Source organism: Epinephelus lanceolatus, chromosome 4 (assembly GCF_041903045.1).
Source record: "Epinephelus lanceolatus isolate andai-2023 chromosome 4, ASM4190304v1, whole genome shotgun sequence".
NCBI lineage: Eukaryota > Metazoa > Chordata > Actinopteri > Perciformes > Serranidae > Epinephelus > Epinephelus lanceolatus.
The window spans coordinates 20226423-20249767 of NC_135737.1; the positions used below are offsets into that span (position 1 = coordinate 20226423).

The 23345-nt window shown below is 42.7% G+C and overlaps 1 protein-coding gene across 2 annotated transcripts; it reads left to right on the forward strand.

Moving 5' to 3' along the window:
- Positions 1-1119: 1119 nt before the first annotated feature.
- On the forward strand, positions 1120-21463 carry LOC117260154 (multidrug and toxin extrusion protein 1-like). 2 transcript variants are annotated; one of them, XM_078167010.1, is made up of 18 exons: positions 1120-1269; positions 10907-10979; positions 11361-11462; positions 11713-11781; positions 11889-12037; positions 13390-13432; positions 13571-13615; positions 13784-13881; positions 13974-14071; positions 14182-14295; positions 15596-15663; positions 16159-16267; positions 16354-16429; positions 16556-16625; positions 16754-16886; positions 16986-17080; positions 19364-19471; positions 19617-21463. In XM_078167010.1, the coding sequence occupies exons 2-18, from the start codon at positions 10911-10913 to the stop codon at positions 19920-19922; spliced, it is 1752 nt and encodes a 583-aa protein (XP_078023136.1). In that variant the 5' UTR covers positions 1120-1269; positions 10907-10910; the 3' UTR covers positions 19923-21463. The 2 variants fall into 2 exon arrangements, with proteins under 2 accessions (XP_078023136.1, XP_078023135.1); XM_078167009.1 differs by lacking the exon at positions 1120-1269 and having other exon boundaries at positions 10564-10979.
- Positions 21464-23345: the final 1882 nt, after the last annotated feature.

The window sequence follows — 23345 nt, forward strand, 5'->3', positions numbered from 1 at the left end:
GTCTTTTGTGCTTTTGCATTCAGTGGATGTTTGTCCTTGAGAATAAAAGAAGACAAAGTGTGCTATCTTTCCCTAGCTAGCATACAAGTCTTTACATCTTAGTTTTAAATGCTTATGTTACTTAAAGGGGCAAAAAGCGAAATCGTTTCACCACTAGGTTTGCTGTTGTGCACTGCGTGTAGACCAAAACAAAGTGTGTCATGAGCCAGCCACCCCCTCCCCCCCCCCCCACTCGCCTCGTCTGTGCTGCCGACCACGGCAGCATCTCCACGGACTATTACATCCAGACGGTCCCGGTGTTTCTTCCGCAGGCTCCGCTTCACTCAGCTGCCCGATATACCCGCTGCTTCTTCCCACATTAACCTGAATAACAAACCAGGGCGCGGTGCTCCGGTTGGATCCAAACGGAGAGCCGCTAGCTGGGAGGCTAGGGGACGCTAACTGGCTGTGCTGGCAGCTGAGTGAAGTGGAGCCTGAGGAGGAAGCACCCGTTAGCCCCGCTTTCACTGCAGGCAGATTCACTCGCCACAGGGGCGGGGAAATAAAACCTAAACAGCCAGCTTAGTTTGGCTTAGTTTAGCAGTTAGTGATGTCTTTCACTCACTCTCAGTCTCTGCTGTGTTTAGCTATTTCCCTGCTTTCCTGATAGCGTTAGCACTACTCGGCTGCCACGCTAACGCTCCAACTCCAACTGAGCCGGGAGCTGCTCACGGTCTCACGGAGAAGAGTTGGAACATTAGCATGGCAGCCAACTAGCGCTAACGTCCCTACGCTTCTCCGCCAGGCTCAGTGAGCCGGAGCCAAGAAGCGTGGGGATGTTAGCGTTAGAACTAGTCGGCTGCCATGCTAACGTACTGGGAGCCTGCTTCTCGGCTTCGGCTCACAGAGCTCGCCGGAGCTGAGAAGTAAAGTTTTGGTAGTGACATGATCATTTCGGTAGTGACAAAATGGAATGGTCAGTAGTTAAAACCCATAATTTTGTGGTCCAAAGTCTTGCTCTGCTCTGCTCTACTCTACCCTGGTCTACTTTACTCTGCTTTACTCTATACTCTACTCTTCTCTACTCTGCTTTGTTCTGCTCTACTCTACTCTACTATACTCTACTTTGCTCTCCTCTCCTCTCCTCTCCTCTCCGTTTCCGGTGAGTGTGAGCGTGAGCGTGAGTCGTGATGGTGGACGTGCGAGTGGCGCGGAGTTTGAATGGTTTTCTAATCCTGTTTTTTCCGGATTTCCCTCTGATTTCTTCATCTGTTCTAATTACGTGATCAGGTAAGCTTTTTTTCCAGTTTTTGTTGAGTGTTGGCAGACTGATCAGTGGTTTTGTCCGGTGGTTTGTCGGGAGGAATGGCGTCCTCCGAGACGCCACCTCCGTCTATCCGGCAGGGAGTGCGGATAGCGCCGCCGGATAGTCATGTTACCGTGGAGGAGGTTCTGCTGGCTGTCGGCGAGCAGGCAGGACATGACAATCTTTCATTTGCATCGCGAATGAACAAAGCTGTGGTTGTGTTTTTGAAAGAGGAGGCTCATGTCTATCAGCTGATAGAGAGCGGCGTGTTTATCAGGGACGCTTTTGTGCAGGTATCCCCGCTGTCAGTTCCCTCCACGCGGATCACCGTGTCCGGTGTTCCGCCGTTTATTCCTAACGAGTCGTTTGAGAGCGAGCTCCGTAGGTTCGGCAAGTTCGCTAGTGGATTTAAGACAGTGAGTTTAGGATGTAAGGATCCAAAGCTGAAGCATGTGCAGTCTCTGAGACGGCAGGTGTTCATGTTTTTGGATTCGCCTTCTCAGACACTGGAGGTGTCTTTCAGAGTGAAGCACGGTGATGGGTCTTACATGGTGTATGCTAGCTCAGGACAGCTGAAATGTTTTGAGTGTGGGGATGTGGGACACAAACGTGTTGCGTGTCCGCATAAGGGGCAGGGGGCTGCGGGCGGTTCACCTGTTGCCCGCGCGGCTCACCCCGAAGCGGCTGATGCCGCGGTGGCGGCTGACGCTGCGCGAGGTAAGGAGGCAGCTGATGCTGTAGTGCTGGGTGCCGCGGTGGCGGATGACGCCGCGAGCGTTACCGCGGCTGTGCTGAACGCCGCGCCTGACACCGCGTCCAATGCCGCTGCGGCTCTTGAGCCCGAGTTTGGGCCTGTGGCCGCGAGTGCGGCGGCGGCGGAGCGCGGTGATGTGCGTACAGCAGCTAGTAGATCTCATGACAGGGAGGAATATATCCAGTCTGAGCAGCAGGCTCCCGCGGACGCAGGAAACCTGGGCAGTTCTCAGTCTGCAGGCACTGAGATGCAGTCTCAGGCTGCAGAGGAAGCAGCTTCTACAAGCTCTGCAGGCATAGAAAATGTTATTAGCAGTGAAGTGCTCAATAACCAGGCATCATATGAAGATGACATGGACTTTGGCTCAGAGTCAGACACTGTATCTGTGTGTGAAAGCAACAGAAATGCAGAAAATCTCTATTCTTTAGAGGACATTAATAATTTCCTTGATGTGACTTTTAAAAAGTCTGTTAAAGTGAGTGATTACTTTAGTGACACTGAAAAGTTCATCAAATCTGTGGACATACTGAAAAGACTGGTTGGTTTTGATTTGTTGGATGAGAAGAAACGTTTCCGTCTTAAAAAGCACATTACCACTCTGAGAAAGGCAAAAACTGGTAGACCTGCTAGAAAAGCAAAAAAAGTGACATGATCATGTATCACTCGGTGTTTTCCTCTTTTTACTGTTCTCTGCTTGTTTCTTCATGCCTGTTTCTCTGCTTTCGTCTCTCAATGCAAAACCTTAAAATTGGGTCTTTGAACATTAATGGAGGGAGGGACAGACAGAAAAGGGCTTTAATTTCTGAGGTTTCTACTCAGAAAAGGGTAGATGTGCTTTTTTTGCAGGAGACACATACTAATCCAGCAGATGAGGTAGACTGGGGTTTATGGTGGGAGGGTTCATATACGCTTAGCCACGGCACCAACTTCAGTGCAGGGGTTGCTGTTCTGCTTAGACCCACTGCAAATGCAACAGTTTTATCTACTACTGAAGTGGTGAAGGGTCGTTTGTTGATTGTTAGGGCTAAAATACAGAGTTCTGTGTTTTGTTTTGTTAATGTGTACGCCCCAAATCACGGTCCAGAAAGAGCTGTTTTTTTTACCCTGCTAAAAAATGAGCTGTTTAAGTACTATCAAGATCAGTTGATTATTGGTGGGGATTTTAACTGTACATTAGATTTTACTATGGACAGGACAGGCGAGGAGCCCCACCCTCAGTCATCTCAGAGCCTTAGCAGTGTTGTCACACAGTTGGACCTGTTAGACACATGGAGGGTTAAACATCCACAGTCCAGACAGTACACATGGGTGAGGGTCGGTAATGGCAGGCTCAGCTCGAGATTAATTCAAAGTAACATATATCCAGTTGGGGGGGAAAGGGTTAGCTCCCACTGGTTCTTTAATAACAAACTTCTTCAGGACAGTGCTTTTTGTCAGAGTTTTGAGCACTTCTGGCAGCAATGGAAAAGGCAAAAAGGTGATTTTAGTTCCTTGAAGCAGTGGTGGGAGGTTGGTAAAGCACAAATTCGTGTTTTTTGTCAGCAGTACACCTCCCATTCCACTGCTAAAATCAAGGCAGCAGTGAAGGAACTTGAAGTCAGTATTAAAAACATTGAGGAAGGGTTACGTAGGGACTCTGATCCCACTATGGGTCATATGCTGCAGGAGAAGAAGTTGGAATTAAGTTCTTTTCTGCAGGAGAGAGTGAAGGGGGCCCTTGTCAGGTCTCGCTTCCTCCAGTTGAAGGACATGGATGCCCCGACTTCTTTCTTCTTCAATCTGGAGAGATCGGTGGCGCAGAGGAAGCAGATGACCTGCCTTAAGCTGCCAGGGGGCAGGGTGACCACAAGCCCGGACGAGATGAGGAGCCATGCAGTGGACTTCTATGCTGAACTCTTCAGGGCAGAGCAGTGCAGCATGGCGTGTCGAGAGAAGCTCTTGGAGGGGCTTCCGCAGCTCAGCCTGGAGGAGAAAGCTGTGCTGGATTGTGAGCTGACTCTGGAGGAGTTGACAGTTGCTGTCAACCAGTTGGCATCAGGGCGAGCACCTGGGATTGATGGTCTCTCTGCTGACTTTTTTCAGCTTTTCTGGAATACTCTTGGACCTGACTTGCATGCTGTCTTCTTAGAGTGCTTCAGAGCAGGATCTGTTCCTGTCTCCTGTCGACGAGCAGTACTTTCCCTGCTGCCCAAGAAAGGGGACTTGGCCTTACTTAAGAACTGGAGGCCAGTTGCTCTCCTCTGTACAGACTATAAGGTGCTTTCCAGAGCCTTATCGAACAGACTTAAGATCATCCTGGAATTAATTGTTCACACAGATCAAACATATTGTGTACCTGACAGGACAATTATGGACAACATTTTCCTCATTCGTGATGTTATTGATGTTTGCAGATGTTATGATAATGTCAATTTTGGTATTATGTGTTTGGATCAGGAGAAGGCTTTCGACAGGGTGGATCACTCTTATTTATTTTCTGCACTTAGGGCTTTTGGTTTTGGTGATGGGTTTCTGGCCTGGATTGGTTTATTGTACAGTGGTGCTCAATGTTTGGTGAAGACGGGAGCGGGGCTGAGTCGGCCAGTCCCTGTGCAGCGAGGGATAAGGCAAGGCTGTCCTATCTCAGGTCAGCTATATAGTCTAGCCATTGAGCCCTTGCTGCACAGGTTGAGGGGTCAGCTCCGTGGTCTTTCACTGCCTGGGTCCTCGGATCTTGCTCAACCTCCTACTGTATCGGCCTATGCGGATGATGTTTGTATCTTCATCACCAGCCAGAGGGATGTTCAATATTTGCAGGACACCCTGTCCCTGTATGAAGGGGCCACATCTGCACGGGTGAATTGGGCAAAAAGTGAAGCTTTGTTGGTGGGACAGTGGAGGGATCAGGCAGTGCCCATTCTGCCTGGAGGTCTTGAGTCGGGGAAGGAGGGTCTGAAAGTGCTGGGGGTGTTCTTGGGCACAGAAGGTTTTCAGGCAAAGAACTGGGAGGGTATTAGGGAGAAGGTGTGCGCGAGGTTGTCTAAATGGAAATGGTTGCTACCCCAGTTGTCATATAGGGGACGAGTTCTGGTTGCCAATAACTTGGTTGCCTCGGCCCTTTGGCACAAGTTCAACGTTTTAACACCACCAAAAAGCCTGATAGAGGACATTCAGAGAGCCATCGTGGATTTCTTCTGGTCTGGCAAACACTGGGTCCGGGCAGCAGCCCTTTATCTGCCTGCGGCGGAAGGGGGACAGGGTCTGATAAACATCCAGTCTAAAATTGCTTCCTTTCGACTCCAGACTGCACAAAGACTCCTGTATACCTCTGGCCCAGGTTGGCTCGATACAGCTAGACTGCTGCTGAGGAGAGCTGGGCGCCTGGGCTATGACAAACAACTGTTCCTTCTACAACCTGAAGCTGTGGTTCTTGCTGGACTGACACCGTTTTACAGCTCTGTGTTGCAGGCATGGCAGATTTTCCAGCTTGTACGTACCACAGATGAGACACCAGGTATGTGGCTGTTTGAGGAGCCTTTGTTTTTTAACAACCTTCTAAAGACTCAGACATTACAGTCTCCCAGTCTGCGAGCTAGCCTCAGAGAGGCTGGCTGCACCAAACTGGGTCATCTGATGAAGATGACAGCAAGTTCTGTGGACACCCTGAGAGCGAGGACCAACATCACCTCTATCAGGCTCATCACCAGAGTGGTGGAGGAAGTCCATGCCGCCCTGCCACAATCTCTGAGAGCTTTTGCAGAGAACTGTGCTTTATGTGATCAGTGGTCTGAGAACAGTGAATACAGCTTCCCCTCTCTGCTCATTTCCCCAGCAGTGGGGGAGTGGCAGGAGGGAGGTGGTCAGCTGCTGTCTTTTACAACCCCTCACCTGGACACTTTTAAGGATGTAAGGAAGAAAGCACTTTACCATGTCTGCGTGAAGGTGCTGAACCTGCACTCTTTGGCAGGGCTGAAGGAGTCGAGGTGGGCTGAGTTTTTTGGCACAGACGTGTCCCCGAAAGGCAGCTGGCGGTCCCTGTACAAGCTGCCCATTGAAAAGCGGACAGCAGACCTCCAGTGGAGGGTTGTACATGGTGCAATAGCCACGAACAGATACAGAGCGCACCTGGATCCAGGGGCTGGGGAGGAGTGCACTTTCTGTACACAGACAGAGATTTTGTTTCATTTATTTGTACAGTGTCCCCGGCTGTCAGCATTGTTTGAGCTGTTAAAAAGATGGTTTCAGGGTTTCGGGGAGGTTTTTTCTTTCAGCTTGTTCATCTTTGGCCCAAAGTACAGTGCACGGAGGAAGAGTGCTCACACACTGATTAACTTCATATCTGGTTCTGCCAAGTTGGCCATTTGGTTGACGCGCAAGAACCAGGCACAGGGTATCACCAGTGTGGAGCCAGTGCCGGTTCTGGAGGGCTTGTTAAAAGCCAGACTGAGAGTGGAACACGCCTATTACAGGATGACGGACAACATATTGACATTTCGTCAAATATGGGCTGTTGGCGGGGTTCTGTGCTCTGTGGGGGAGGATGAGGAGTTGATTGTAAATTTCTGATTGGAGAGAGTTCTTTTCTTGTTTTGATGGTGGTTGTTATTGTTGTACATTAGGTCTGGCAATGGTTCAATAAAGGGAATTTGAAAACCAAACCTCTGCTCTGTTCTGCTCTACTCTACTATACTCTGCTCTACTATACTCTACTTTGCTCTACTCTCCTCTACTCTATTCTGCTCTACTCTACTATACTCTGCTCTACTATACTCTACTTTGCTCTACTCTGCTCTACTCTGCTCTGCTCTACTCTGCTCTGTTGTACTCTGCTCTACTTTGCTCTACTCTACTATACTCTGGTCTACTCTGCTCTACTCTATTCTGCTCTGTTCTACTCTGCTCTACTTTGCTCTACTCTGCTCTACTCTACTATACTCTGCTTTACTCTGCTCTTCTTTACTCTGGTCTACTCCATAATACTTTTCTCTACTCTACTCTACTCTACTCTGCTCTGCTCTAATCTATACTCTTCTCTACTCTATTCTGCTCTACTCTGCTCTGTTCTTCTCTCCTCTGCTCTACTCCGCTCTGTTCTACTCTGCTCTGCTCTACTTTGCTCTACTCTACTATACTCTGCTTTACTCTGCTCTACTTTGCTCTACTCTGCTCTACTCTGCTCTACTATACTCTGCTTTACTCTGCTATACTCTTCTCTACTCTGTTCTACTCTACTATACTCTGTTCTACTCTACAATGCTCTGCTCTACTCTATAATCTGCTCTACTCTACTCTACTCTGGTCTATTCTGCTCTACTCTATTCTGCTCTGCTCTACTCTGCTATGCTCTGCTCTACTCTATAATCTGCTATACTCTGGTCTACTGTGCTCTACACTATTCTGCTCTACTCTGCTATGCTCTGCTCTGCTCTACTCTATTCTGCTCTGCTCTATTCTACTATGCTCTGCTCTGCTCTGCTCTATTCTGCTCTGCTCTACTCTACTATACTCTGCACTAATCTGGTCTACTCTGTTCTACTCTATAATCTGGTCTACTCTGCTCTACTCTATTCTGCTCTGCTCTACTCTATTCTGTTCTGTTCTACTCTACTATGCTCTGCTCTCCTCTTCTATGCTCTGCCCTACTTTATTATGCTCTACTCTACTCTATTAGGCTCTGCTCTGCTCCACTATACTCTTCTTCAGTCTACTCTACTCTTCTCTTCTCTACTCTCTACTCTAATTAAATTGTTTTATTGACCACAAAACATTTGTCTTTGTAATATTCCCACCATAAGGCATACATTTGAGGGAATATGATGCAACCAAAAAAACAGTATAATGGTCACTACCGAAACACTGGGTGTTTTGTAAAAAATAAAGTATATTGAGTTATCAACTAAAGTATTATGATGCTAATCGGTTACATTTATGTTCTGTTTCATCAGTTATTAACTCTGGTTTTTTAACAGGTTGATATATATTTTTTTGTATAATACAATACTATATGTTTCGGTAATGACAAATTTTGGGAGAGGAAAAACATTCCAAAACAGTCTGAAAATACAATATAAAAATTTACAGTAATTTTACTAGATATGTGACCTTTACATATGGTACAATATATATAGGTACAAAGTTCTGGAAATAAAACATAAAATTTCAAAATATTTCCAGCCCAACTTTGCACACATTCGGTAGAATGCCCCATACACACATATATATATATATATATATATATATATATATATATATATATATATACACACACACACATATATGGGTGTGTGTATGCACTTTATTGATATACCACATTCAGGATAGATTAATTTCATCTGGCTTTACACCTCATAGGGGGATTCTGACGTAATCATCATCATTATGCATCATTATGTGTATGCCAGATCCACTGACATGTAGCCCACATGTAATATCACAGTAGGACTGCTGTACATCAAATGACCAGCAGATGTCAGTACTCCTAAATGAGCTGTTAAACGGGCTTCGTGTGATCGGCCTTTTGGCGAAGCAATCCGCCTGAAAGATTTGACACATTCACGGGGCTTCATCACACCATCACTACTCACTGGCCGTAGCCTTTTATAGGGAGGGAGGACCAAGGGCTCCGAGAGGAGGAGGAGGAGGAGGAGAGGGGGGATTCACATGAACGTACATGAACGCGCAGCCGGACTGGCTTGTAAACAATGGGCTGGAGATCAACACAGAGAGAGGGTGTGTGAGGTCTTGCTGTACTCCAGATGAAATTACACCTCTAGTTCTTCACATAGCAGTTTTTTAATTCCTTCAATCTAGAAATGATGAATTTCGCTTATTGCTCCTTTAAGATGGTTATAAATACTTGAATGCAATCTGAATAGCTTCATGTCAGAGTTCTGGGTGAAGAGTGGAAGAAAATATGCCTCAAACACTATAAGTAGTACGCAATCACTTTACTCATGGGCTTTGTAGCTGTTATGCTTTTCTATGTTGTGTGTGTGTGTGTGTGTGTGGTTTTATGTCTTTTTGCAGTCATTTTGTTTATTTTTTGTTGTTTTTTGTTTATTTTTATTGTTGGTTGTTTGTATCTCTTCGTGGTTGTTTGGCCCCTATTTGAAGTTATTTTGTGTCTCTTTGCAGTACCTTCGAATCTCTTTGTAGCCTCTATCTGTCTCTTTGTGGTCAGTCTGCAGGTGAAGGAGGGCACTTTGGGCCACTTGGCATGTACCTGGAAGGCCAAATACATCCATGACTTTACTACATTAATATGCAAAGAAGTTCAAAATAATGCTAACAGATTATTCAGTCATCAACATGAAGAGAAAACAAAATTATTTATGTATACATCGTCAATCAAAATATGTTAGAATATTTACTTATGCATTGATACATTTTAAATCACTGTTGATATCTCCCACAAAATCTTTTTTCTTTAAACTTAACAGCTATTGTTGAATGAAGAATAAAAACTGTCACTTCAGCCACATTCCCACTTTCTTCCCATTCATTTCCATTCTCTTCCAGTCCACCAGATGTCCCCAGGCTGTTTCTCCTGTCCCAGTTACCTCTCTCCCATCCATCTCTCACATCCAGTCATCCTCTCCTGCCCTGTAATAAGCTGTTAACCTATTCCCACTTTGGTCATCAATGAATGATTAAATAATCAGCCCTTTTTCTCTCACTCCTGGTCAGTTTAAAAATTTGTAATGTTGCTTTGTTGCATGGTTTCCTTATGAGCCGGCGATCCTGTTACCTGTAACCTTCACCTGTCTGCCTGACCTTCTGCCTGATTCACAAACTTGTGATTCCCTAATTCTTTGCGGTTATGTCTGCCTGTCAGACTGGCTTCCTGGTTTTTACTTTTGCCTGTTTTGTTACTCTGTAAGCTTCTGACAGTAGATAATTAAACTCTCGCTTAGGTCCAAAGTCTCAGGTCACCAGGAGCAGTACACAAGTTCATACATAATAAGAGTGGGTTTACTGTGTCTTAAGGGTTGCTTTGCCAATTTTTGTTACACACGTGATGAATGCAAAGTCCTGCTATTGTCATACACCAAAGTTGGCTGGTAGAAAAGTGAAACAGAGTACAGGGAAAATGCTAATTACAGTGTGGGGTATTAAATTAGGGCCACTAAGTTGATTACAGCTCTTTATAGTCCCCAGTTGTATTTCAAAAATAGAGCATTGATGGTAAGACCCAGGTCAAGACAAACCATGTAGCCTACATAAAGGGCTGAGTGGATCCCTTAGTTTTTTTTATCCTGCTGCAGTATATTCATGTTCAAGTGCAGTCACCATTTTTATCCAATTTTTAACAATACACAGTCTCAAAAACAATTTATCCATTTGATAAATAGATAGATTGTACTATCATGATCATCAATCTTTAAACCCAAACTTTTTTTTCTGTTATTATTTCTAGCCAATTTGTAACATGTGAAAGGGGTTAATTATTACGTTGTCGTAATCAGTGCCCACAGTCTAATCTGCCAAATGTTGAACTTTGGAATGTTGGAAAATGTGATCATTAAATCACTGACCAGAATTTGGTGGTTAGCTTGGATAGTATGAAGATATTATGGTACTTAAGAAGAAATCCCGATGGCATGATTTTCAAGACTCAAGATCAAAACATTATTGCTTTCAAGTCATTCATCTTAGTCTTTGTTGTGATTGTAGGCTTTTTTTTTTCAAAATCTGTGTTGTTTCAGCTGGCCTTGGCTTAATTCCAAGACAGCTGTGACATCAGCAAAGATCTTTTTGTACTTTCCAACATCCTGAAGAGCAACTAAGACAAGTCCATGAGAGAAACGACGGACACTCCAGCAAAAACCTAAATTAGTATCACGTCCTGCAGACATGGAGGCGTCCAGTGACAAGCTTTTCTGCTGCAGGTGGATGCGCCACAGGGTTCCCCTGGCCCACAGAGAGGAACTGTACCACATCCTGAGGATGACAGGGCCTCTGGTAAGGATTGGCACTGCTTACATACCCTGCTCTGTCTGTAAGGGACTGTGAGGACTAGGGCTGTCCTTGCTGAAAAGCTTTCTTGTACAACAGATGACTGATGACAGTTTTTTTCTTTTGCCAAAGAAAGGTTGAGATGTCAGGTAACAGATTTTTGTGTCTGAGACTTAGAAGCAGAAATCAATAGACCTAAAGCAGAATTTGGCAGATTTCAAACAGTGGCTGCAACCTGTCAAAGTGATGACAGTATGATTATTTGCAAAGACACAGTCTAAGCGCCATGCTAATTAAAAGCAACTTGTGTTAACTGTAATTTGCAATGTATCATCTGCGAGCTTGTAGCTGTATCAAGTGCACCATTGTCAATGTTTGTCTTTGCAGCTGCTCTCTCGAATCCTCAATTACCTGCTTCCATTCGTGGTCACAATGTTCTGTGGGCGTCTGGGAAATGAAGTGATGGCTGGCTATGGATTAGCTTCTGCTGTAAGTGGTGAGCTGTATGCTCCACAGACTTGTGGAGTTTAGCATGAGGAAATGACGTGGAAATGTAATTTGAAGGGAGAAAATTAATTAATACAACTATAAACTCACCAAGATAGCTTTTACAATTGTCTCACAAGCCTAAAGATTTAATCAACATGAAGCACATTTCATGAGTCACAGAAATACTGGTTACATCAGTGTCCTCAAGTGTACGTCACACTCATTTAAGTATGTTTCATAATATTTTCAGACCATCAATGTTACCACTGCAGCAACAGGATTTGGTTTGGGACTGGCATGTGATACTTTGGTGTCTCAGGTGTGGAAAATCCATTTTGATATGATAATATAAATCACTGGAAATACTTATATTCTTCTCCTGTTTATTTCTGGCCCTCTTTCTAAAATGTGAATTATGTTGTGCAGACATTTGGTGGTAAGAACCTGCTGCGGGTGGGAGTGATCCTTCAGCGGGGCATCATCATCCTGCTGTTGTTCTGTCTGCCCTGCTGGGGTCTGCTCATTAATGCCCAGGCCATCCTGTTATGCATAGGCCAGGACCCTGAGGTGGCCAGGTAACTAACAGCACCAAACATATAGCGATACTGTTGATAACATTATAAGGGATGTTGGCAAGTCTGATGGTGGAGGGGTCAATCAAACACAGGACTTTAACCCAGAAGACAGCTGTTTGTGTCCTGTGTAAAACCAAAAGTCAGTGTCATTTTAAGCCAAACCTTGATCTATGCCTATGCCTAAGGAAATTTATTTTGAAAAGACACCGTTTGCATGTAAAGAGCAGAAACAGACACGTCCAAAACTGACATCAGAGTGGTAGCTACAACGTCATGGTTCAACATGCGCTTTATACAATGGTTTGTATGATATCCTGTGAATTAGCTCCCAACAAATGACGTAACATTACTTAGGAGTGGAGTGTGTGGGATTTAGTGGCATCTTGTGATGAGCAGGGTGTTACCCTGCTCCTAGCATGTAAAGAATCGACAGTGGCCTTTAGGTAAAGACCCGCTCCTGATATAGATATTAATATAGTTCATTCAAAGGTAATGAAAAGCTAATGAATATTATTTTCAGGTGATTATACACAAGAGAAGAATAAAGAAAGAAAACATAATTTTGAATATTATATTCAATTTCTGCCAACAGATCCACCTAAATCCTAGACACTGAACATTTAACAATATTTAACATAATGTTATACTTGTAAAGTTAGTAAAATTACAGAGGTTAGCCTGAGGCAAGTAGAGTAACTGTGGTTAGGTTTACGGAAAGAAACATGGTGATGACGTACCTTAAAATGACTGAAAGTTGACATGGTTCTAAACAGTCTCCTTGGGTAAATCCACAGGAAAAGTCCTGTGTTTTGCAACCAAACTACCCCCCCAACCTGACTGCTTCCTTTTTTTTGGGATTGACATGAGTTGGGAATGAGAACATGTTGCTTCAGCAGCTACTCACTAACTTTGTTAGGCATTCTGGGAATGAAGAGTACAGTGGGTATATCAGGATGAATGTAGACCCATCTGCCTGCTGCTGCTACCACACTGTACATAATGATGACAATAGCATAGACATGAGGGGTTTAAAAACCAGAAGACTGTGCTAAAATAAGGCAAAAAAGCTCTCTAGGGCTGCAGAGTTGGAAAACAATTCTCTGTGGGTTCTTCACTACCAGCAAATTCATGTTACTTGTAGTCAATTGCTCCAATTTAGATTTAAAGAAAAAAATTGATGAATGCAGCTTTAACTTGAGTTTCTCATTAATAAGTAAATCTTTCACACATCCTGCTTCTGAGTGGCCATAAATATAAATAAGATTGGATGACGTTGATCAGTGTATATTACCTTGAACTGATAAGTGCTTGCTTGTCCTTAATTTGAATTGAATACATTGTCTTGATTTCAGAATAGCCCAGCAGTATATCACATGCTTCCTTCCTGCAGTACCAGTGAGTCATACCTTTTCTCTCACCTTTCAATGAAAATTCAACATGTTTTTCTGTTGTTTTCTGTTGTTATTTTGTTTTTCTGCTCAATGAGCTGCTAAATATTTATAAACACCTTATTAAAATCAGCTTTCTCTGTAGGTAATGTTTCTGCAATGTCTCCAGGTGTCTTACCTGCAAAACCAGGTGCATATTTGTCGTAAACCCAAGTCCAGTTCTTTGAGTTGGTGCCGTCCTGTATCTTATTTCAGTGTATACAAATGTTGTGAATCTTACTGAACAATATTGTTATATCATTTCTGAGGAGAAAGGTATGAGTAGTGGTAATCACATTGCCCATGTTTTTGTATTCAGGGTATAATACTGCCACAAATGTATGCTGCTGCCATGGCAAACATAGCAAATGTGGTGACAAACTACATCTTTCTATACTGGCTGGATCTTGGTGTTAAGTAGGTGTACTCACACACATGCACTATAGAGATTTCTGAATCTGATTAAAACTATTGCACGCACTGATGTCAGCATGTCTGTGTGCATACAGTGGATCTGCAGCAGCCAACGCGCTGTCTCACATTTACATCTGTGTCTTTCTGTTTGCTTTCATCTGGTGGAGGAAACTCCATGTCACAACATGGGGAGGTGAGGCAACATTATATTTAGCAGACATTTGTGGTGATCTTGGGATCTTATGGTCCACTTTGTTCATCTGCCAAGTTTTTACAAAAATAAGTTTCTCTCTCCCCCTGCAGGCTGGTCTGTAGAATCACTGCAGGAGTGGGGCTCCTACATGAAACTAGCCATTCCCAGTACATTAATGAAGTGCTTTGAGTGGTGGGTTTATGAGTTTGGGGGAATCTTTGCAGGTAATCCAAGTACTAGATATTGGTAAGTAGGGCTGCAACCAATGATTATTTTCCAATTAAATGATTAGTTGTTTATTCTATAAAGTATATGACAATAGTAAAAAAATCAGTGTTTCCCAAAACCAAAGATGACATCCTCAAATGTTTTAAATTCAGTTTACTGTCACAGAGGAGGAAAATGAATAAATAAATAAAACTTTTCTTTTTAAAAAGACCAAACAAACCTTAAACCATAATTGATTGTCAAAGTAGCCAGGGATTAATTTAAAGATATACTATGCAGGATTTTCCTAAAAAAAAAACAACCCAAAAAACACAATGTATAGACTCATACAGAAGCAAGCCGTCTCATCACTTTTGGCCCAGTAAAAGTGTGTTTTGTTATTTTGTTTCTTTTACAAAGACTCTGCCCTCTGCCTGTATTTTCTTATTTTTGCCTTATTTTCTGTCATTGGGACATTTATGTTAGTGTAGCCTCCACAATGTTTAAGTCAGTTTAGCCTTTTTGAAAATGTAGGGACCAGGTGCCTGACTTTAAGCAGCAGACAGCCAAGAGACAAAGCACTAACCTGGGGCCAAGAAATTGAGCATAGCGTTAGTTCAGGCAGGACACGATGTCAAGCTCAGCTCACATCCCAGCTACATCAGCTGATCTCAAACAGCCCAGTCAACTGATGGAGCAGCTGATTGATGAAAGGGAGTCAACTGATGGATCACATGATTCCTTTTTACGCAACCAATTGGCAAATCTCATTCAGGGCACCCTTTTTAAACTGCTTCGGGCTGCCTACTGTTGCTGCTTCCTCTGCAAGCCGCTTTGCAACCCACCTCCATCCCAGCTCCTCCTTTTCATGCTGTATCAGACTTATCAGTGTCATTTCTGTTTGTCATTGATGCTGCTCTGTTCTGTTCCTGGGGGGGTATTTGCTGCTGCTGCTGCCTTTGCCTCTCTGCCTCAGGCTTTCCTCATTTGCACGTGGAAGGGCAGACAGGTGTGCTCTCTCTGCCTTAGGCTTTCCACGTAGGCGTGTGGAAGGCAGAGGGGCCCCAGAACAGAGCCATACCGCCAAATATAATACTGTGCCAAATATAATACTGCACCAAATATAATACTGAGCCAAATATAATACTGCAAATGGAAATAAAGTTTTCTGTGACAAAAGTGTTCCTGACTGAACTAATAGTTGACAACTATTCGATTAATCCTTGCAGCCCTATTGGTAAGACATTTCATTTTAACAAACCAGATACATGTACAAACTCTGAGTCATGACTATTCTTCTCTGTCTCTGATGATCAGGAATACTGAGTAAAGATGAGCTGGCAGCCCAACATGCTATGATGATGGTGGCATTCATAACCTACATGGTACTAACTACAAGTCACAGCATTATGTTCTCACTTTTAGTGTTCTCTGAACATGTCTCAGAATTAGAATAGCACGGTGGTGCAGTTGTTTGCATGTTCTTCTTGTCTGCAGGTTTTTTTTCTGGGTTTTCTGGCTTCCTCCCACAGTCCAAAGACATGTTAGTCAGGTTAATTGGTGACTCTAAATTGGCCGTAGGTGTGAATGTGAGTGTGAATGGTTGTCTGTCTCTATGTGTCAGCCCTGTGATAGTTTGGCGACCTGTCCAGGGTGTATCCCGCCTCTTGCACAATGCCAGCTGGGATCAGCTCCAGCCCCCCCGTGACCCACTAAGAGGATAAGCGAATACAAATTAACTTTCACCAATAAAAGTTATGGTTTAGCTTTTAAATACTCTCAGGAGAAACTGCTCTACCTCTGATCATACTTCTTTAATGTATTTTTTCTTTTTTTTTTTCTTTTTTTTTTTTTTTTTTTGCAAAATGATGAATCCATAGTTCCCCCTCGGTATTCAAGCTGCGGCGTGTGCTAGAGTGGGTAATGCTCTCGGTGCAGGAGACACTGCCAGGGCGCTTCTCACCGCCAAGATGTCATTCGCTCTTGCAGGTCAGTTATAAACATGTTCACTTGTTATATTAACAAATCAGCTTTTGATGTTTGATTTCTTCAACATTTTCCCTCCTCTTTTCCAGGTAGCTTTGCAGTTGTTGAAGGTCTTGTACTCGGCTCTACTAAATCAGTGATTGGCTTCATCTTCACCTCTGATGAGTGAGTCTCTGCAGTCACACTCACATTTCAAGAACTAATAGAAGTAAAAAAAAAAGTGCTTTTGCTACATACAAAGATTTGCCTAGAAAAATAAGAATACATGTTAATCATAAAACCTTATTTCAGGAAGATCATAGGTCTGGTCGCACACTTGATGAATGCTTACTGTTTTCTTCAGTTCTTTGATGCCCTTGTGGTGAGTCCAACAGTTTCTTTATTCATCTAGCACGGCAGATGTTGAAGTATCTACAGTAGAAGTTGGCACATGGTGGCCAGTGGGCTAAAACTGTGTAATAATCAGAGATTTGTCTCTCTGCATTCTAGTGTGTGTCTACAGGCATCTTCTTGGGCACAGGCAAACAGAAGATACCAGCTGTGGCCAATTTCATTGGATACTACTGCATAGGACTTCCACTGAGCATTACTTTAATTTTTGTTGCAAAACTAAGAGTTTTAGGTAATTATATGAGGTGACCTTTTATTTTTCTTTTACAAATAGATTTTTTCAAATGAATCCTGCAGTGCACTTACATTACTATATTGTCTCTCACCATAGGTTTTTGGCTGGGACTGCTTGTTTGTGTCATTTTACAATCCACCTTCTACATCATTGTCGTCTTCAAGCTGAACTGGGAGAGAATGACAGAGGAGGTACGCTGAGCAGGGCCTCAGAATTTGGACTTTCTGATATAAATTGTGTTTTTTAAAGCTATTTGTTGCATGCAAAAATATTTTTTAAAAATGGAATGGAATTTTGTTATTATCTCCGCCAGATCTCATTGACATCTGACTCCTCAATCCTCTTAACTGGCTGGTGGGCTATGCAAGTTTTCCAGAAATCAGCTTTTAAGAACAAGAAAGACGTGCGGAGTTGTGGCAGCTACAGAGGGATAAAGTTGATGAGCCATACAAAGAAGCTATGGGAAAGAGTAGTGAAAGGTAGACTAAGAACAGAAGTGAGCATCTGTGAGCAGCAGTATGGTTTCATGCCAAGAAAAAGTACTACAGATGCAGTATTTGCTTTGAGGATGTTGATGGAGAAGTACAGAGAAGGTCAGAGGGAACTGCATAGCATATGACAGGGTGCCAAGAGAGGAGCTGTGGTATTGTATGAGGAAGTCTGTAGTGGCAGAGAAGTATGTTAGTGGTGCAGGACATGTATGAGAGCTGTAGGACAGTGGTGAGGTGTGCTGTAGGTGTGACAGAGGCATTTAAGGTGGAAGTGGAGCTGCATCAAGGATCAGCTCTGAGCCCCTTCTTGTTTGCTATGGTGATGGACAGGTTGACAGATGAGGTTAGACAGGAATCTCCATGGACTATGATGTTTGCAGATGACATTGTGATCTGTAGTGAGAGCAGGGAGCAGGCGGAGGAAAATCTAGAGAGGTGGAGGTATGCCCTGGAAAGGAAAGGGATTAACGTTAGCCGTAGCAAGACTGAATACATGTGTGTGAATGAGAAGGACCCAAGTGGAACGGTGAGGTTACAGGGAGTAGAAATAAAGAAGGTGGAGGATTTTAAGTACTTAGGTTCAATAGTCCAGAGCGACGGAGAGTGTGGAAAAGAGGTGAAGAAATGTGTGCAAGCAGGTTGGAACGGGTGGAGAAAAGTGTCAGGTGGGATGCGTGACAGAAGAGTACCAGCAAGATTAAAAGGAAAGGTGTACAAGACGGTGGTGAGAACAGCGATGTGGTTTGGTTTAGAGACAGTGGCACTGAGGAAAAGACAGGAGACAGAGCTGGAGGTATCAGAGATGAAGATGTTGAGGTTCTCTTTGGGAGTGACGAGGATGGATAGGATCAGGAATGAGTACATCGGAGGGACAGCCCATGTTAGCTGTTTTGGGAGATAAAGTCAGACAAGCCAGACTGAGATGGTTTGGACATGTTCAGAGGAGGGATAGTGAATATATCGGTAGAAGGATGCTGAGGTTGGAACTGCCAGGCAAGAGGCCTAGAGGAAGACCAAAGAGGAGATTTATGGATGTAGTGAAAGAGGACATGAAGTCAGCTGGAGTGAGAGAAGAGGATGTGGAGGATAGGGTTCGATGGAGGCAGATGATTTGCTGTGGCGACCCCTAAAGGGAACAGCCAAAAGAAGAAAAAGAAGCTCAGCTAACAACAAAAAACCATACCATCTATTGCAGAATAGAATGGAAATGGAATGGAAATGGAATGGAAAGTTACACTGGCCGCTGCTGCGATCCAGTTTTGTTCTACTGCACAGCATCATATCACACCAGGAGTATTTCAGAAGTAGAGCATTTGCCTGCCTGTATAATATAGACTTGCATATTTTGTTGATTTGGTTGTTTTTCCTTGAAATTTGTACTTCTACTACAACTAAGTAAGCAGGCTATTTCAATCAGGAGAGACTTGTTTTTATGGTAAAAGGATATTTGTTAACATGTGAACATAAGAATAAAAATGTGGAAAGTCTTTGGCGATTAGACCCATTGGAGATGGTATGATTTAAGGAGGGTGATGAATCCATAGTTGAATCGGGAACCCCCCCGGGGTCTAGACACTGGTGGTGGTAGAGGTGGTGAAGATGGAGAAGTGCTGATGATCTGGATGAGTAGAGGAATGAGTCTTTGAGAGCTTGTCCTGGACTCTGGATACGATGGCTGAAGGTGAATGGAGTGGAGGAGGTTGCAATGATTCTGCCTAAAATGATGGCTGACAGCAGCAGAAAAGAGAGCAGATTTAAAATTTTGCAGTGGCATCCTGATTAGCTGAGAGAGATCGTGGCAAAGTTTGATTGGATAATTAGAAGAGTGAACACCCATAGTCAGCTGATTCAAGAGAGTAGTGAGATTGGGATGGAGAGAAATGTGAACGGATGAGCACAGAGAAAATCTTCCTGATTGAACTTATGCTGAGCTTCATATAGTTAAATGGTGCATCTCTGTTTTTCGTTTGTATGTGTTTGCAGGTTGTAAACCAAGCACAGAAAATCACTCTCATAACATTATTAAGCGCAGCTGCCCGGTCAGACGCTGCAACTGACAACACTGCTGACCAGACCGTCAGTAATGGAAATGTAAGTGGCCAGCTACACTTCTAAATCGTTATGTTTTTCTTGTAATCAACTGACATTCATATTTCTCTGTAAAGTTTTTGCTATTTGACTACTGCTTGATGTCCATACGACTCAACAAAATAATGGGAAACATCTTTCTCCCAAGTCAGTGGATGGCTACATAACTGTGAGCACAGAGTGCCATGATGGGAACAGAGAGACACAGGATGGACATGCAGTCCAGCATGTGAAGGGAGGTCGTCTCTCCACGACCCAGCTGATCCTCAGGCGAGGCCTCACTATGTTTGCTGCAGTTGCTCTTCTGGCTGTGGGAGCAAGTGTGCACTTCCTTGTGCCCTTGCCAAAGACCCTGCCGTCAGAGACCAATTTTACTTTGGACTGGATCAATACGACATATACGCCTGATCAGATTCTCTCCACTGCGCTGGTCCCAAAGGAAGAGTCAGATTGACCTTGAGAGTCCAAAACCACAATGCTTCTGTTTAATATGTTAATTACAATGAATACACTGAATACAGTAGACTTTGCTCATGTTCATGTAACCAAATTCATGATAAGCAGGTTTATAATAATTCCAGCAGCCAGGATGATTAAAAAAAAAAAAATAAGTGGATGATTGGTTGAACTAATGTTTTGCTTTAAGAGATGAAATTATTCTTTGGTTATAGACAATTTAAATTTTTAGATGCCGTCTGCTTTTTTTCTTACCTAGGCTTGTGTCGTGTTGACCTGTAATGCAGCTCTGTTTTCTTTAAGGGGAGAATGTTTTTAATGGCTCTTCAGAGCATTTGTAAGTGCACCTCTCATTTTATGGAACAAAAAAGCATAATGGCGGTTGTAGAAATAAATAAAAATAAAATAATAAAATGTGAAAAAATGTCCTATTTTGTTGAATATAAGTAAGTGTTATAAAAGCATCATGTCAGAGTTCTGGGATGAAGAGTGGAAGAAAAATAGGCCTAATGCACTGCAAAGAGTAGGCATTCACTTTACTCATGAGCTTTGTAGGTGTCATACTTTTTTTGTGTTTGTGTGTGGTTTTATGTCTTTTTGAGGTCATTTTGTGTCTTTTTGCAGTACCTTCGAATCTTTTTGTAACCTTTATGTGTCTCTTTGTGGTCATTTTAAGTCTCATCCAGGTCGCTACATGTCTCTGAGATTGACATTTTGCAGGTGAAGGCCACAGGGGTCCCGGACACTTTGGGTAATACATCCATGACTTCAGACCATTAATACTCAAAGAAGTTAAAAATAATATGAGCAGCTTATTCAGTCATCAACATGAAGAGAATACAAAATTATTTATGTATACATCGTCAATCAAAATATGTTAGAATATTTACTGAGGCAATAATAAATTTTAAATCACTGTTGATATCCCCCACAATTTTTTTTTCTTTAAACATTACAACTATTATTGAATGAAGAATAAAAACTGTCACTTCAGCCACATTCCCACTTTCTTAAACCCATTCATTTCCATTCTTTTCCAGTCCACTAGATGTCCCCAGGCTGTTTCTCCTTTCCCAGTTACCTCTCTCCCACATCCAGTCATCCTCTCCTGCCCTGTAATAATCCTTTCCTTCTGGTCCCAGCCATTGACCTTCCCTGCCCACCTGTTAACCTGTTCCCACTTTGGTCATCAATGAATGATTAAATAATCAGCCCTTTTTCTCTCACTCCTGGCCAGTTTAAAAATTTGTAATGTTGCTTTGTTGCATGGTTTCCTTATGAGCCGGCGATCCTGTTACCTGTAACCTTCACCTGTCTGCCTGACCTTCTGCCTGATTCTCAAACTTGTGATTCCCTAACTCTTCGCGGTTATGTCTGCCTGTCAGACTGGCTTTCTGGTTTTTACCTTTGTGTGTTATGTTACTCTGTAAGCTTCTGTAACCCTGTATTTGTCTGTTTTGTTACTCTGTAAGCTTCTGTAACCCTGCATTTGTCTGTTTTGTTACTCTGTAAGCTTCTGTAATAAATAATTGAACTCTCTTGGGTCCAAGGTCTCCGGTCACCAGGTGCAATACACAAGTTGTTTTTTTTGTTTTTTTTTCTCAAGTCTCTTTATTGTTGTTTTTTTTAGGACAGATAATGTGCAAATTGCAGAAACAGCAATCTAAATGCCACACAATGACAAAATTAGGTAATGTCCAGTAGAGACAAATATAGAAAACAAGTGACAACAATACAAAAAACGAATAGATAAAGTGGAATAAGTACATGTGAAAATAACTCGAGTTAAAATTAGTATATAAGGGTTGAAAAGAAGAAAGAGAGAGAAAAAAAAAAACAAAAAACAAAATACACATCTTGGCAACCAAAATGTTACAAAAATGTGGGTGCGATGCACCATGGATGGGCCCTTATCACATAACGTCAAGAGCATAAGCTATGAGTCAATTCCCTTTTGCTGGGTTGTAGACCATTTGTCAAGAATTGGTTTCCAGATTTTTAGGAAGATGTTTTCTTTGTTGGCAAGTTTATATTGAAGCACTTCCATATGAATCACGTTGCCAAGCTCCCTCAGCCATCAGTGGAAAGAAGGGCTGGTTTATGACTTCCAATGTTGTAAAATGAGGTGTTTTGCTAGCAGAATACAGAGAGACAGAGGTCACAGGTAACCCAAATATAGCGAGAAAAGGGTCTGCCGTTATTTTGGTTTTTACTATAAACCTTTGATTTGTAGTCAAATGTAAGCAACCAGAAGGAATAGAGCTTGGGGCACAGCCATAGTTGATGGGTAAGCGTGCCTGTGTCCTGTTTGCATTCATCGCACAATGGGGAGACGTTGGGATATATAGCATGAAGTCTTGCGTTTGTGTAGTGGAGTCTATGCACAATCATGAATTGTATAAGTCTGTGTCTGTAAAGCCCTGTGAGGCAAATTGTGATTTGTGATATTAGGCTTTATAAATAAAATTGATTGATTGATTGATTGATTGATTGTGTCTAACATTTATGGAACTGTTATATATCTTGACGAGAATTTCCCCTCCAAGTATCATCAGTATCACCAGCTCTTCTGTCCAAGCGCTCCTTAGTTTGGCGTCAGACAATTTAACATGACCTTGCAAGGATGAGTACAGCAAAAGAGACAGATCAAGTGTGGTGTGTTTAGACTTGTTTTGATAATGTGGTAAATGAGTTTTGATATAACTTCTTATTTGGAGGTATCTAAATAAGAAGAAAAAACTGCTGCAGATGTTGGAAGGATACGAGTTTCTCCTCAATATATATAAGTTTCCAGTTATGGCGATAGTTTTGTCTTTCAGAACAGAAAAAACTGGATCAACCAAACCTGGAGGAAAAGCATGATTTTTGCAGATAGGGCTGTCTATGTATACTGTGGGTAAATTCAGAAAGGACTGAATTTGCTTCCATATTCTCAACGTATTTAGAATAATCTGGCTGGTTATATATGATGGAATCCTTACCTTAGCGGGATTATTCAAAATCACAGGAAGAGAAGTATACCCACAGTCTGCCTGTTCAATCTGAAGCCAGGCAGGTGTGGTGGAATTTGACCAAGAGCTATTGCGCCAAAGGGATAAAACTCTCAGGTTTGCAGCCCAAAAGTAAAATCCAAATTGGGGGAGGCCAAAACCACCTTTGAACTTGTCCCTCTCAAGATGTTGCTTTGATTTTCTGGCCCCTTTGTTGTTCCAAATAAATGCTTTGATGATACAGTCCAATTTCTTTAAGAAGTATAATTGTATGTGGACAGGTAATCATTGAAAGGTGTACAAGAATCTGGGGAGCGTAACCATTTTTAGAGCATTGATGCAGCCGTCTAAAGAAATTGGCAGTGTATTCCAGTATTCAATATTTCTCTTCAGTTGTTGGATCTTGTTTTCCCAATTGGACTTTAGGAGAT